Source organism: Sinocyclocheilus grahami, unplaced genomic scaffold, assembly GCF_001515645.1.
Source record: "Sinocyclocheilus grahami isolate Dianchi unplaced genomic scaffold, SAMN03320097.WGS_v1.1 scaffold40.1, whole genome shotgun sequence".
In the NCBI taxonomy this organism is placed as follows: domain Eukaryota; kingdom Metazoa; phylum Chordata; class Actinopteri; order Cypriniformes; family Cyprinidae; genus Sinocyclocheilus; species Sinocyclocheilus grahami.
In genome coordinates, this window is record NW_015505219.1 from 2192570 (window position 1) to 2206522 (window position 13953).

Genomic DNA, 13953 nt, shown 5'->3' on the forward strand with positions numbered 1-13953 from the left:
CAGACACAATGAAAGATCTAGATACACACATACAAACACACACTTTTGCAAAAAATAACCTTAAGTAGTCTCAACAGGCTGACGTGTATATGGTGAAACAGACTTAGGACTTTATTTGGAAACGTGTTGAAGTTCATTTACGCAAGACAAAAAGAGCCTGTGAGCACTTATCTGTCTGCTGGTGGATGAGGAACAGAATATAAAAGACTCTATCATAGTGTATTATCACATTAGGAGCCCAGATAGGAGCTTTACTAACTCTTAATTGTCAGACAGTTGATCAAAGTCAGTGAGTTTGTTTAATGTGATCAATCAGTATGTCTATTTGTGTGAAGAGCCATATCTTTCTAACAGGTAATCTCATTTTAGTCTTTCTAATCTAACAACAAACTCCAGCAAAAAGCACAGCCCCACATAAACACACACACACATAACATTTATCTGAGACGGTTGCACTTTGGCTCTTGAGTTATCAGGTCAATAAAGCTGTACCCATATATAAGATAGGCCAAAGAGTTTTTGCCGCTAACCCGTCTGACACACTTTCCGCAGAGGAGAAACTGTGAGTACAGCCATATTTTCCCTCTTCTATTAAAGGGCATTAAAAAAATGTTCAGATATTAGAACAGATTTTAGGATTCTTGACTGTTTAGCATCTATGAATCCACAAACCTGCTGAATTCCTAAAACGCACATGACGTAAGTCTGTATAGTGGACTGTACAGATAATATTGCTGCATTTAGTATGTTTTGAAGCCTCAATGTTATTGCAAATATAATACATAATATACAAACGGTTTTCTTAAACATTATGATTTTATCACTACCTTTATTAAATGAGCAAATGGTAACTGTCTTACAAAAACAAATAAAACTAATAATCGATTAAATAAATAAATCTAAAATTGTTTTATGCCACTAAAATTGCTTAAAAGCATAATCTAGTGTAAAAGCATATACAGTATATGCTTTTTATAGCCTATTGATTACTAAATAAGTGACTGCATGCACTAAAAATAAAATAATGCCCTCTGGTGGCCACATTTATATTCTCACACTTGGACTGCTGTCATCTGACCAGTGTTTTACTAAATCCCTCAGAGATACCTGCCATTATGAACAAGCTACTGGTTATCACAGTTGTCATTGCTCTCCTTGCTCTGGGTATGTACAGACACACATTCATAAACATATTTAGTTAGAATTTTTATTATGCATGCTTTGCTGCTAATGAAGTAACATAAAATGACAATGAAACATGAAAATAAAGAATGATTTTTTAAAAACTCATCTCACTCAAACGTTGGCTCGCCCCTGCAGGAGCAGAGAGCTTTCGCGTGCCCAGGCAGGCTGAGGAGGAGAAGGGAACCATTGCCACTGTGGTGAACACACTTAAGTCCTACTATGACCAGAGTGTTGACACTGCCAGCGGCTATGTAGAGACCATCAAGGGCTACAAACTGGATGAGAAAGCCAAGTAAATCTAATTTTATACATTACCTTAGTCCGTACTTACAAACATTCCCTTCTGGGCTTTTAGACACAGGCACATGTGTAACTTCCTATTACAATACATGGGCAATGATGAGATTTTAACAAAATAGTTCACCCCAATAATGAAAATTTACTGAAAATATACTCACACTCAGGCCATCCAAGATGTAGACTAGTTTATTTATTCATCAGAAGAGATTTGGAGAAATGTATCATTATATCGCTTGCTCACACATGAATCCTCTGCAGTGAATGGGTGCCATCAGAATGAGAGACCAAACGGCTAATAAAAACATCATAATAATCCACAATCATCACAACTCCAGTCCATCAATTGATGTCTTGTGTAGTGAAAAGCTATGTGTTTGTAAGAAGTGTTTATAATAAAGATCAATGCATTTTTAAACTTCAAACCATACGAGTCCTCTATCCATAATATTGCTTTCTTCAGTGAAAAAGTCCTTTCGTCTGAATCAGGAGAGAAATATGGACAGATCGAGTCCAGAACAGTTCTAAACAAGAATGTTGGTGAGAGGACAACAGGAGATGGAGTTTTTCACTGGAAGAAATATTATAATGGATTATGGACTTTTTTAGCCAGAAATTTGGCCAGCTTTTTCACTACACAAGATATTAATTTATGGACTGGAGTCATTTTGAATATTTGTGGATTATTTGGGTGTTTCTTACTAGCTTTTTAAACTCGCATTCTGACAGCACCCATTCACAACAGAGGATCCATTTGATGAGCAAGTGATGTAATGCTACATTTCTCCAAATCTGTTCCAATGAAGAAAAAAACTCATCTACACCTTGGATGCCCTGAGGGTGAGTACATTTTTAGCAAGTTGTCATTTTTATGTAAACAATTCCTATTAAGTTCCTGAAAATGAACATTTTTGACATTTTGCCTTTCCTCCCTCATCAAGGAACCTGTATGAAGACACAGTTCGAGCTGTCAGCACCTACACTGGCATCTTCAACGACCAGCTATACCACATTTTGTACCCTCAAGACAGCTCCTAAATCACATAGTATCACACCTCAACAAGACTTCAACTCTTTCTGGTCCTGAGTCCGTCACCACACTTGAACCACAATGTATCCCACAAGGCGGCGGCACAGTCTGAGGTGAAAACATGACTGTTGAACTCTTGTCTCCCAATGGCCTGTTACCTTTGCTCTGTCAAAATACTGCAAAAGCACATAGCACCCTGACACACATCAGTAGATAAATATGATGTGAAGTTCTGGGGTAAAATCAGGTATAATGCTCAAAACAATCTGTTTTTGGATGAAGGTTAAAACAGAATCATCGACTATTTCATTGTAGTTTATCTGTACAGATTAAAGAAACCCTTGTATTATATCAACTTTTAGTGGTTCTGTGTCCATGAGCATTAACAAATTGCAATAAAACTCCACATTTGTAGTAAATCATGTTGTTTTCTTTGCTTGTGAGCCTTTACATAAGCCAAACCAGATAACAGATCTAAAATATAGAAACTCTAAATACCAATAATCTGGACGCTTAAGTGCAACAAAATATCCAAGTTTTAACACTGCCAATAAGAATGACTTGTAATTGGATTCCTTTCCATGGCATCTGCAAATATAAGCCTTTTTAGCGGGATCAAAACGGTTATTAGCAATTGTTTACATTGGGTCTTTCGACTGAATACAAACAATCTCTCTCTCTCTCTCTGAGGAGGAGACTGGTTAATCAGTTAATAAGTACAATTTGTCATGACTGACTAATTGAGGAATTTCAGTTTAATGAGCTTTTTTAATGAAATGACCTTTTAGTATCATGAGCTGGTGTTCTTGATTTAATAACACATATTTGCTGTTTCCTTCATCAGCACTAGATGGCAGTGGATGCATATTATTCTTTTAAGATGTCTATAACAGTGGTTTTTAAAAATATTTCACAATTTCTACCAGATTAAATATTTTAGAGCTTGGCATAACAATAAAAAATGATATCCATTCATCATACAAATATAAATATTTTATTCATTTACATGAATATTGCAGGTCTAGATTGGATTTTTTAAATTAGGCTACCTATCATTTACTGACACTTATGTAATTCCAAACCTGTATGCATTTCTTTCCTCTGCTGAACACAAAAGAAGATATTTTGAAGAATGTTGCTAACTAAACAGTTTCCGTACCCATTGACTTCCATTGTATTTTTTGCCCATACAATGGAAATCAATGGGAACCGAAACTGTTACCAACATTCTATAAATTGTCTTCTTTTGTGTTCCACAGAAGAAAGAAATGCATACAGGTTTGGAACGACATGACGGTGAATACATTTCCTTTTCGGGTGGATTATCCCATTAATACTCATTTTGTCTATTTCATCTATGTATTTTATGTATAATCATTTTCTATTCTTAATCGTTTTAAATTCATTTTAAAACCTCTTAAATAAATGTTTTAATCATTTTCAAAGTTTTTAAATTCCTTGTTTTACTGTTGTGATTATTTTTTTATTTTATTTTATGTAAAGCACTTTGAATTACCATTGTGTATGAAATGTGCTATATAAATAAACTTGCCTTGCCTTGCCTTGCCTAAAGGTAATCTAAAGTTCTCCTTGGACGTTTGCTGAGAACCCTGGTTGAACACCACTGGTCTCTGTTTTTTAAAATTGTTATTCATGGTAATTGATCGGCTGGTGCAGGACGACCAAAGTATGTGATTTGAAATCTGCCATGTGACAGACATTCAGTTCCACATCCAGTTATTTAAGGCAATTGCCTAATGTGACTAATTACTATGGAGTCATAGCAATGCTGTTTGGCTGCTGGCACCACAAGAATGTGCACAATCCCTAACATTTCACTAGTGATTATCCTATTTTTGCACCCAAATGGGGTAGTTACCACATCTACCAGCAGGTGCTCAGTGGCCAAACCCTGAATTCTTGAATTCTTTATCTCAGGAATGGATTTGTCAGAACAAGAGGACAACTGAGATAGAGAAAGAGAATGAAAGTCAAATGTTTCAAATTCTCATCTTAGGAGGGACACTAATATTCAGGCACATCTCCCTTGCACACACACACACACACAGAAGTGACAGCTGTGTCCATTAATACTTCTACCAAAACTGGAGTCACTCCACCATCTGTCTTTCCTCCACTGTCATCTATCTCTTGTTTTCTTTCTCTCACTACCTCATTCTTCTCCACCCATCCCAACAGATCCCTCTTGGCCTTCTCTCTCCTTTCCCCTCATCTGTCTTTCAATAGGTGCATCTGTTTCAAGTCAAATACACGGCAAATAATTACGGTCTTATTTTTATTTCTTGTTTTCAATTTAATAATATTTTGTTTTTGCTTTATCCACAAATTTAAATTTTGTTAAATGTAATCTTAAAACAACACCAAAATATTTTTTCAATAAACGTATAAATATATAAATAAATAAAACCTTTTGTAATACATTGTTTTTTTTTGTTTTTTTTTTACCATTTAACAAAACATAAAATTACAACAACATTTTATATGGTTCATACTTAAAATAAGCAAACGAATCTACCTACACAATGTCTGTCATTATTATCATTTACACAGACCAGAGCACTTGCTTTTTAACCACTCCAGTTATTGAACACATTAACTTAAATTCCTCTCTGTTTATCTGAATTTGAAGCTAAAATAGAGATGGAAAGCAGACTGAATACTGTACCAGGATGCACATTCCTCTACTAGTGATGGACATCATTCAACAGAACCCACACATTGCATGTTTTTATACTTCTTTTTTTTTCATTCATCTTTCTCTATCCAACTGCAAGCCCTCTGCTATCTGGTCTTTAACAATAAACTGAAGCACATTAGCAACAGATTTCTTACAGAGAGAAAGTGATTTTCATGAACAGCAAATGCTTCTGCAGTATAAATGGTCTTTTCTTTTTATTTGTCTTTGCCATCTCAGACTAAAAGAGTGCATAGCTACTCTCTATAAAACATTCTGCTGCATCTAAGTGCTTTTTCATCTCACTTGACCCTTCTCTCATTTCCCCTAAATCAGCTACAGTACAGTATTTGTATTCTCCCTGTCTAATTACACATATGCTTCACTTTAGATCTATTACAGTAAGTTAAACGGTTGCAACACATTCATCTTTCTCTATCCAACTGCAAGCCCTATCTGGTCTTTAACAATAAACTGAAGCACATTAGCAACAGATTTCTTACAGAGAGAAAGTGATTTTCATGAACAGCAAATGCTTCTGCAGTATAAATGGTCTTTTCTTTTTATTTGTCTTTGCCATCTCAGACTAAAAGAGTGCATAGCTACTCTCTATAAAACATTCTGCTGCATCTAAGTGCTTTTTCATCTCACTTGACCCTTCTCTCATTTCCCCTAAATCAGCTACAGTACAGTATTTGTATTCTCCCTGTCTAATTACACATATGCTTCACTTTAGATCTATTACAGTAAGTTAAACGGTTGCAACAGTGACTAGAGTATAATAGTGCTGGATTCTGTAGCCCTCTTTTGCATTGCATATAGACCGTCTACCCAGCTCTTTGTTTATCATGTGGTTGTGTAAACTCTCTGTGGTCATTTTCTCCATGCCACCCCTCCCTCCTTCATTGTTTCCCCAGGCCGCTAAGTGAGTGCTGATTCTCTCTTCTAATGGTTTCAATGAAGGGCCTTTAATACTGACTGATATGAAGTGATCTGAGTGAGTCTTCAACAGCCGCCATATTGATCTCAAGTGTGTTGATGTAAAGGTAGCCCTACACCTGTGTTTCATAATAACAGCTTTCATTCAAGTTCAAGGTTTACCAACATAATAATATGTTTGGTGATAAGTACATATGTACGCTTGTCTGTCTTTCGTGCTTGTAACCCACACTGAAATGGCGTTTTGTTTTTACAATTTTTTTGAATGTTCTACTTTTCTAAAATTTCAGTTTACAACACAATGTTATATTGCTTTTATACATCAGTTGTATAGTGTTAAAGCAATTGATTTTGAGTAACTTACATTTCAGACAAAACTTGGCTGCATGGGTAGTTGTTCTTGGAAATAGTTCAAAAACGTCGAGTTTTAGGTGACTCTAAGCAACGCACAGGCTGAACTACCGTACAAGAGTGAGACGGAGCGATCTGCGACTGCATATCAGATCCACTCCGGCTTCTCCTTTTCCCATTCCCCGCTAGATGTTGACGGAATCCCGCTAAGAGCATGAAGTGAAGCATGAAAAAATAAAATCGCTGTACACAGATATTCAACTGCAGGAGTCTATGGACACATCCCCGGCAATGTTGTTTTATTACAATCGATTTTGTTAATGGAAAAAATACAATAAAATAAAAAGATAAATGTTTCCCTGGCAACTGAGTTATATTGAAATACAAAATTAGGGTACTAAAACTCAAATAAAAATAAAACAAAATAGAAATATTTTAAAATACAAAAAGTAATACAAATGACAAGAACACATAACAAAATTACTAAAGCTTACACTAGAATTAAAATGAAAAAATGTAAATGCTAAATAAAAATGAATAAATATTATATAAATAATAATAAACAACAACAGTGAATGCAAACACTTATTTTCTTAAATGAAAACAATTAAAAGTAATCAAAACATTATCTTTTGATAATTTAATATTTTCATAGGGCCTCATTGTTATTATTATTATTATTTAGAGCTTTTCAGACTTTATCATAATTCCAAAAATTCCCAATATAACAAAAATGCATGATCAATCTCTGGATTAAGTGGAAATGTAAACTACTCCGTCGTGCTGCTTTTGCATTCAATTGGCTTTTTGCTGGAGGACCCAGAGAGCTCAAAGGGTTTTACCATAAATTAAGCTGAAGAGGACCTTTAATGAAAACAGCGGCCTCACATCTCAAATCGACCACTGTGACAGTAGCACTCTGCCTCCTACCGCCACAGACACATATTTTATCTATCACCAATTTATCCAACACCATTTTACCACATACCAAAAGCAGTAGACAATGTAGGCAACTTTTCACATTTTGAGTGCAAATAATACTCTCCTTCTTTCTTGTTTAAAACAGTTTTCATCTTCAATTTATTTGAAAAATTGCCAGTAATATATATTGATGAGTCAATTTGGCACTGCATTTTAAATGGAATGTTTGCTTATGCTTAAGCAACTTTTGATGAGACAAAATTACACAGTATTGTGTAGAGCAAGCTGCATCTTGTGTGTGCCAATATGAAAAGACAGTGCTAAAAGGCATGATTGCATGAGTGCAAGTCATAGAAAAAGACGTGTGCACACACATCCTGTACACAACACCTGTGTGTGTTTGTCTGGTACGCACCATGAAAGAATGCCAAAGGGAACTTGTAGCCCGAAGACATACAATCCTGTCACATGCTTTTTTACAACAACTTAAAATACCCAGAATATTTTCTAGAGACTTAACATAACAAAACAAGCATTCACGAAAAAGGCAGGAATGATTAGATATACTTTTAGGTCATTTACAAGTGATGTGCAAAGAACTGAAAATACCTGTCATCAGCTGTTTATAACAGCACTTACAAGAATTCAGATCTTAAAAGCACTCTTTATGGCATTATAACAGAACCCTGAGGTGGAACACAGCCCGAGTGACAAGGCGCACACCTTACTTGACATGAACAAAGATATTCAGATATCTTTAAGTGCATCATTTGTTGGAGCGCATATTGTTACATACTGCAATACTGCTACTTGCAAAACTGGCATTTAAGATCTTAGACCAGTTTTTCTAACTTGTGCCAGGCAGCTGCAGTCTGACTAAACATTGCCTAATGCAAATATAAAATCCAGATTTTATTTGCACTACTTTATTGTTTCAATTTTAAACATATCTGAGCAAAATGTTAGTTTTTTTTTTAAGTCAATTTATCAGCCTCTGTTGTTAAAGGAGAAAGATGCTTTTTAGAAACAGATAGTGTAGTTACAGCATTTACCAGCAGGGTCTAACCATCCATACCTTGACCTTTGGCCCTTACATACATAACCGCAGCTGATGTTGAGAGTTATGTACGTGGTCCCTGGAAACACATTTGAGACACATGTTAATACCATGTGTAAACAGCAAGATGGATGTTAATACCAATGCTTGGTTTACCTGAGACTGGAGAGACATCATTATCAGGCTCTAAAGTAAACCACTTAACCACGGGTTGCTCCAGAGGGATTGTCTTTGCAATGCATATTGTAAACCCACTGGAAAAAATGAATGTTGACTAATTGCTATTTATGTCCTGTTCCTTGTTCTAGGAAAAATATTCAGAAGCAATATTCAGAGGTTTACCATTACTCTGAATGAACAAGGAGGAAATAGAAGCTAACCAGATCTGTAACCAGGCACTACCAGGGTCTGCAAACTAAATAAGGGGATATAGAAAATCACTCACTGATTCATTCATTCACACTCCCATTGCATAAAATAACCCCATATTTGCACAAAAGTATCCTACACATAATCTTTAATGGAAGTAGAGATATCCTACAACAAATCTCCCTTTAATGTGCTTGTCTTTCAGGAAGAAATATGGAAGGAACACACACACATACACCCTTGAGAGCCAGACAGGGCATCACGAGAGCTCGGTGTTGAACTAAAGCAAGAGTAGTGGTGATAAACAGAGAGGGCTCAGCTATGTGAGTAATATCAAGGCTTTTCTGCTATCTCTCCTTTAATGCATGAGAAATTCCCTCCCAAAGGCTGACAACCATAACACACCCACATTTTGCCTGCTGGTTCTGGTACCACTGAAATCTCTTCTCATCAGTCACAGAATCTAATTAAAACCGAGTAAAATCATCACAAAAGTGGCTAATTAAAACAAATGTCTCACTTTAAGTAGCAAAGCTAGGTAAATTTGCTAATCTTTAAGGCTGGTTTGATATCATTCTGCTCTGAACCCGAACACAGCAGGGGCTGTAACGGAGGGCTGAGGATAATGACAAACTGAGGAGGTCACGTTCACTGCATCATTAAAGAGCAAATTGAGTGTACATGAAACATATACTATGCACGCTGTTGAGTTTATTGACCAAGGGAAATCCATGAAACATCTAATGCACATCTCTAATTCTCATCAAAAGCTGCAATTCAGTTGCCCTTATGTCTGAGATCAAGAAATGTGGTCAAAAGATCTGGAATCCTCCCCGGTGTCCGAGTCTGCTCAGCTGAGTTCGGGCTTCCTGAGGCTCGAAGGAAGTCATTCAGTTTCAGAATAATAGGTTACCCAAAATAAATTACTCAGAGTCCTTTTTAAATAAAGTTTTAACATATCACCATTTGTAATGGTTTCGCTTTATTAGTATACAATAACTCATAAGTAATAGAATGAAAGTAACAGCGAGTAAGTCTTCACCATCGGAGTGCGGCAGCGTCTGAAGCTCTTCTTGGCATTTTATAGCCTTGCATAAAATTTACATTAACTTCCTCAAAATTATCCCTGCATTCTTCCTTATTTGGTAGTCTCCTTGCATACATACACAGACAGGGTACATAACCTTTATCACACTTAGCACAGAGTATCAAAAGTTCAAATGGAAGAATTGCAGGGGCTCTAAGTATAACATTAAGATGCTCATCTCTATTTAAGCCTACAAAAATATCTATAACACCTCTAAAAGCATGGTCCAAGTATGCATTGCCTCAACCACACAAGTCACACTCATATACAAATACAATAAAATTAGTACGGTTAGATAGTGATTCAATTCCATTGTAAGATGCAGCCCCTTTCTTTCCACCTTCTCAGAAAACAAAGCATATAGCAATTTAAGCCACAAGCCTTCAACACTTATAGATTTGCGGAACAGAATGTGTGATCAAACTTGCATCTGAGACTTCTATAGTTTCAGAGCTGGAGCTTTAAGTTTCAATGATTCTAATGATTTCAGTGATTTTCTTACTCAAAGTTTCCTGTTTTCGCATCAAATTTATTATAGTTCTCATCTTAAAATTCATGTTCTGCTGATCCAGGTCTCTTCTTTGTCCGCCGCCGCCACTCCACTTTCGCTTGCTTTTTGACTTTTCGGCTTTCTTCCACCTGCAATCCTTTAATGATGAGATCACCAAAATCAATATTCATTTTACTTGATTCATGATCACTATTTCCAATAGAAAATAGATCCCGAAATTGCGTATGATTATTTCCAGTAGAGAATTGATCAGGAAATTGCATATTCATAGGCCTATCGACAACGCACATGCACAAATGTGCAATTAGCAGTTTCTAGGAGAAATCCTCATGAAGTCAAGCAACAAAACTACCTCTGAACACAGAAAAGGATTGTAAGTATGCGAATATGAGTCAGTGGAAAGAGTATGAAAGCTTGTGAGAACATAGTGTGTGGGAAGCACTTTTAATCATGCTATCTGCATCTTGATGTTCTTTGTCTAGAAGGACTGTATTTTTTTATGACCTTGTCCAAAAATGCAAATGTTTAATCAGTAATAGACTTTTCTCTCACTCTCTGCCATACCAAGCACCATGTTTTATGACACCTGTGCTGATACAGCAGCAGGACAGCTCTGACTGATGGCACGTCCAGGCAGATCGTACAGCTGCCCTCAGTTTCACAGTAACTCCTGCACATATTTCTTATCGCTTAAAATGCCTTGCTGCTTCTTGTCTGTCCGCAGAGGCACTGGTGTCACAGAAATGAGACACCTCAGCTTTAAAGGTGCACTTTTGGACTTATACTTCAGTTACGACAACATTGCAGTTACAGTAACAACATTCACTTTTGCGAGTTTCCAATAGCAGGGCTATTAATGAGATAAAGTCAGTATTCAGTTGGTCATGTGATTTTAGCATGGCTGCCCCCTTCAAGTAAACAGCTGCATGCAAAACAAGACCGCTTAATTATTCATTTATTTATTTACTTTTTTTATCATAAGTACTACATGAGTACTTTTTAAATGAGGTACAAATAACTGAGTGTACCTTTTAAGTGTTATAATTCAGTTTCAGGCAGTGTTGATATTGTTGACTACAACTAAAACTATTAAAATGTTTACAGTAATTAAAGCTGAAATCAAATAAAATACAAATCTTATGAAAAATTATGACAATTATTGCTTTGGCAGCTAACTAAAACAAATAAGTTGAAGTTGAAGTTCTCAAAAACTGAGCTAAATCATATATTAAACTAATAAAAATCACAAAAGCACATATAAAATTACTTAAACATAAACTAAAATTTTAATTAAAACTATAAATAAAAAATAAAAGCTAATTAACAATATTTAAAAATGCTATAAAAGCATATAATTAATACTAAAATAACACTGATTTCAGGCAGGGTTTTTGGACCACTAAAGCAAAGTGGCAGTATCTATCTTAATCACTTACTCACATACTAACAAGAAGTACAGAGTGGATCAGTATTGGGAAAAGATGGAGAGTCACTTGCTTTGATGAGGGAGGATCATCATTAAATCAATGGAATAGATCCAGACATCAGTGTCTCCATTCGCCAAATACAAATGCATAACAACATGCTTGAGAGCATCTGATAGCTGACTCACTCACACCCCCCCCCCCCCTCACCTCACTCACACACTCGCATCCTTCCTAATTCTCCTCATAAGAATATCTACAGATTTAAAAACATCTACAGAAGCTTGTCCAGCTGCAGCCTATTGTAACACATCTTTTCCCTTCCTATTAAATGTCTTCTCTTATCTGAAACAATTATGATTTCAATTTCCATTTTCCGTCCTTATATTCATCTCAATATCAAACTGCATTAACATGCATTTGTTCCTGTGCTGTTGGTCTGACAGGTGAGTTGGCCTGTTAGTGATTGAACTGTCAGAATCGATGATTTAAGAGGGATCCACACATGCTTCTTAACATCTGTCTCATTCCTCAATCTCATGTGGACAGTGCAAGCAAATAATGTTAATCACACCTGAGGGTGTATCTGGCTGTCTAGTATGCATTTTTAAAATGATCCCCTTACATGCAAACTTCAATACAGGAGCAATTTCACCAACTCGACTGACACCAAGCAGGTTGGGGCAAGGATGAATGAGGCTGTGGGTGAATGTTTATGACATATTGGCTGTGTCATCTGTCCAAATATGCTGTGTAGGTAGGTAGGTTGTAAGTTAAATAGTAATGTGTTACTTTACTAGTTACTTGAAACAAGTAATCTGATTACGTAACTCGCATTACTTGTAATGCGTTACCCCCAACACTGGTCATCAGCAAGGTTCCTATATCAGAATATCACTAAATACGACGGTTCATTCTCACAAAGATGAAATGACCAAACCCCACGCCTATCAGATTACTTAATGTAATGATCGTACTTAAATGTCACTCAATCAGAAGCGATCTGTCCTCAAAGATAATACTGTCTTTACATGTAGAAATCCCCTACGGGGGTTTCGCATCATCATTTAACAGTTAACAAGATCTTACATGATTTAGCCACTTACCTGACGGTTCCAACAGATTAATGCCTGTTAAATTAGAAGTAAAGAACAAACACTGAAACCCCAAAGGGAAATTCGAAATGAATGTTGAGAGGGTGAGTAACAATGTTTAACATACTCAATTAGTTTAGCCATTTATATTATGAAGTTACCTGAGGCTTACAGCAATTCTAGAAAGAAAACAAGAGACAGTTTTGGATTTGTTGTTGTTATTGTTTTGGTGGTATAAACTCTACACAGTTCCAATCAGAAGAAGACAAGCTACAAAGTTCACAAATGCGTACCACAAATATACAGTATACCTGGAGAGCATAAACACTTGCAGACATCCATAAAGTATGACATCTTATTCAAAACAGCACTCTTCTTTCTTGCAAAACCAGCAAAATTCCAAAATCATTCAGTAGTTAAGATGCGTATTCTTAAGAAACTTTTTTCCCCACAATATTCTACAAAATGGGTGTTCACATATCTTGTATGCAAATATTGACCAGAACTATAAATCACACATGACATTGACAGAACATGAGTACAATTTGCAAATTGAAATCAGTAAATGTAAAAAATAGCATCAAGATAAATGTAAAAAATATTCTATGAGGAGTCTAAAACAGAGGCCTTCATAAACTGGCCATCATACATTTTCCAGTGTTTGAGATGTTCAGAGATATTTTAGCTCATGCTCTATGTGACTGCTGGACAATGAACATACTCTCAACCAGGGGCATCATGCACTCATTATTTTTGAGGGGACACGAATGGGGGTGGGGTGGGGGTATGTGTTGGTGTCATGTGACACACAGCAGCCACAATAGCACTTATGTTATTTTTTCCTTTTTATTCGAAACATTCCCAAATGCATTAACTATATCATGAAAAATCTTGATTCTCACCCATGTTATTTGATCTATAGTGGGCGATGGTCAAAAGTAGTCTAATAATGTAGTCTATTAACTATGCATAAAACCTGTCTGTTTATTTAAA

The 13953-nt window shown here is 36.0% G+C and overlaps 1 protein-coding gene across 1 annotated transcript; it reads left to right on the forward strand.

Annotated features, from left to right (window-relative positions):
* Positions 1-490: 490 nt before the first annotated feature.
* LOC107582090 (apolipoprotein C-II-like) lies at positions 491-2902 on the forward strand. Its single transcript, XM_016267820.1, has 4 exons — positions 491-562; positions 1102-1164; positions 1321-1477; positions 2424-2902. Exons 2-4 carry the CDS (start codon positions 1116-1118, stop codon positions 2518-2520), a joined length of 303 nt encoding a protein of 100 aa, XP_016123306.1. The 5' UTR covers positions 491-562; positions 1102-1115; the 3' UTR covers positions 2521-2902.
* The last annotated feature ends 11051 nt before the right edge of the window (positions 2903-13953 follow it).

Bases quoted from the DNA above. Each gene is read 5' to 3' on its own strand.
- LOC107582090 (XM_016267820.1), top strand. From the start codon at position 1,116: ATGAACAAGCTACTGGTTATCACAGTTGTCATTGCTCTCCTTGCTCTG. The intron at 1,165-1,320 runs GTATGTACAGAC...TCGCCCCTGCAG, and splicing joins CATTGCTCTCCTTGCTCTGG to GAGCAGAGAGCTTTCGCGTG. The intron at 1,478-2,423 runs GTAAATCTAATT...TCCCTCATCAAG, and splicing joins AAACTGGATGAGAAAGCCAA to GAACCTGTATGAAGACACAG.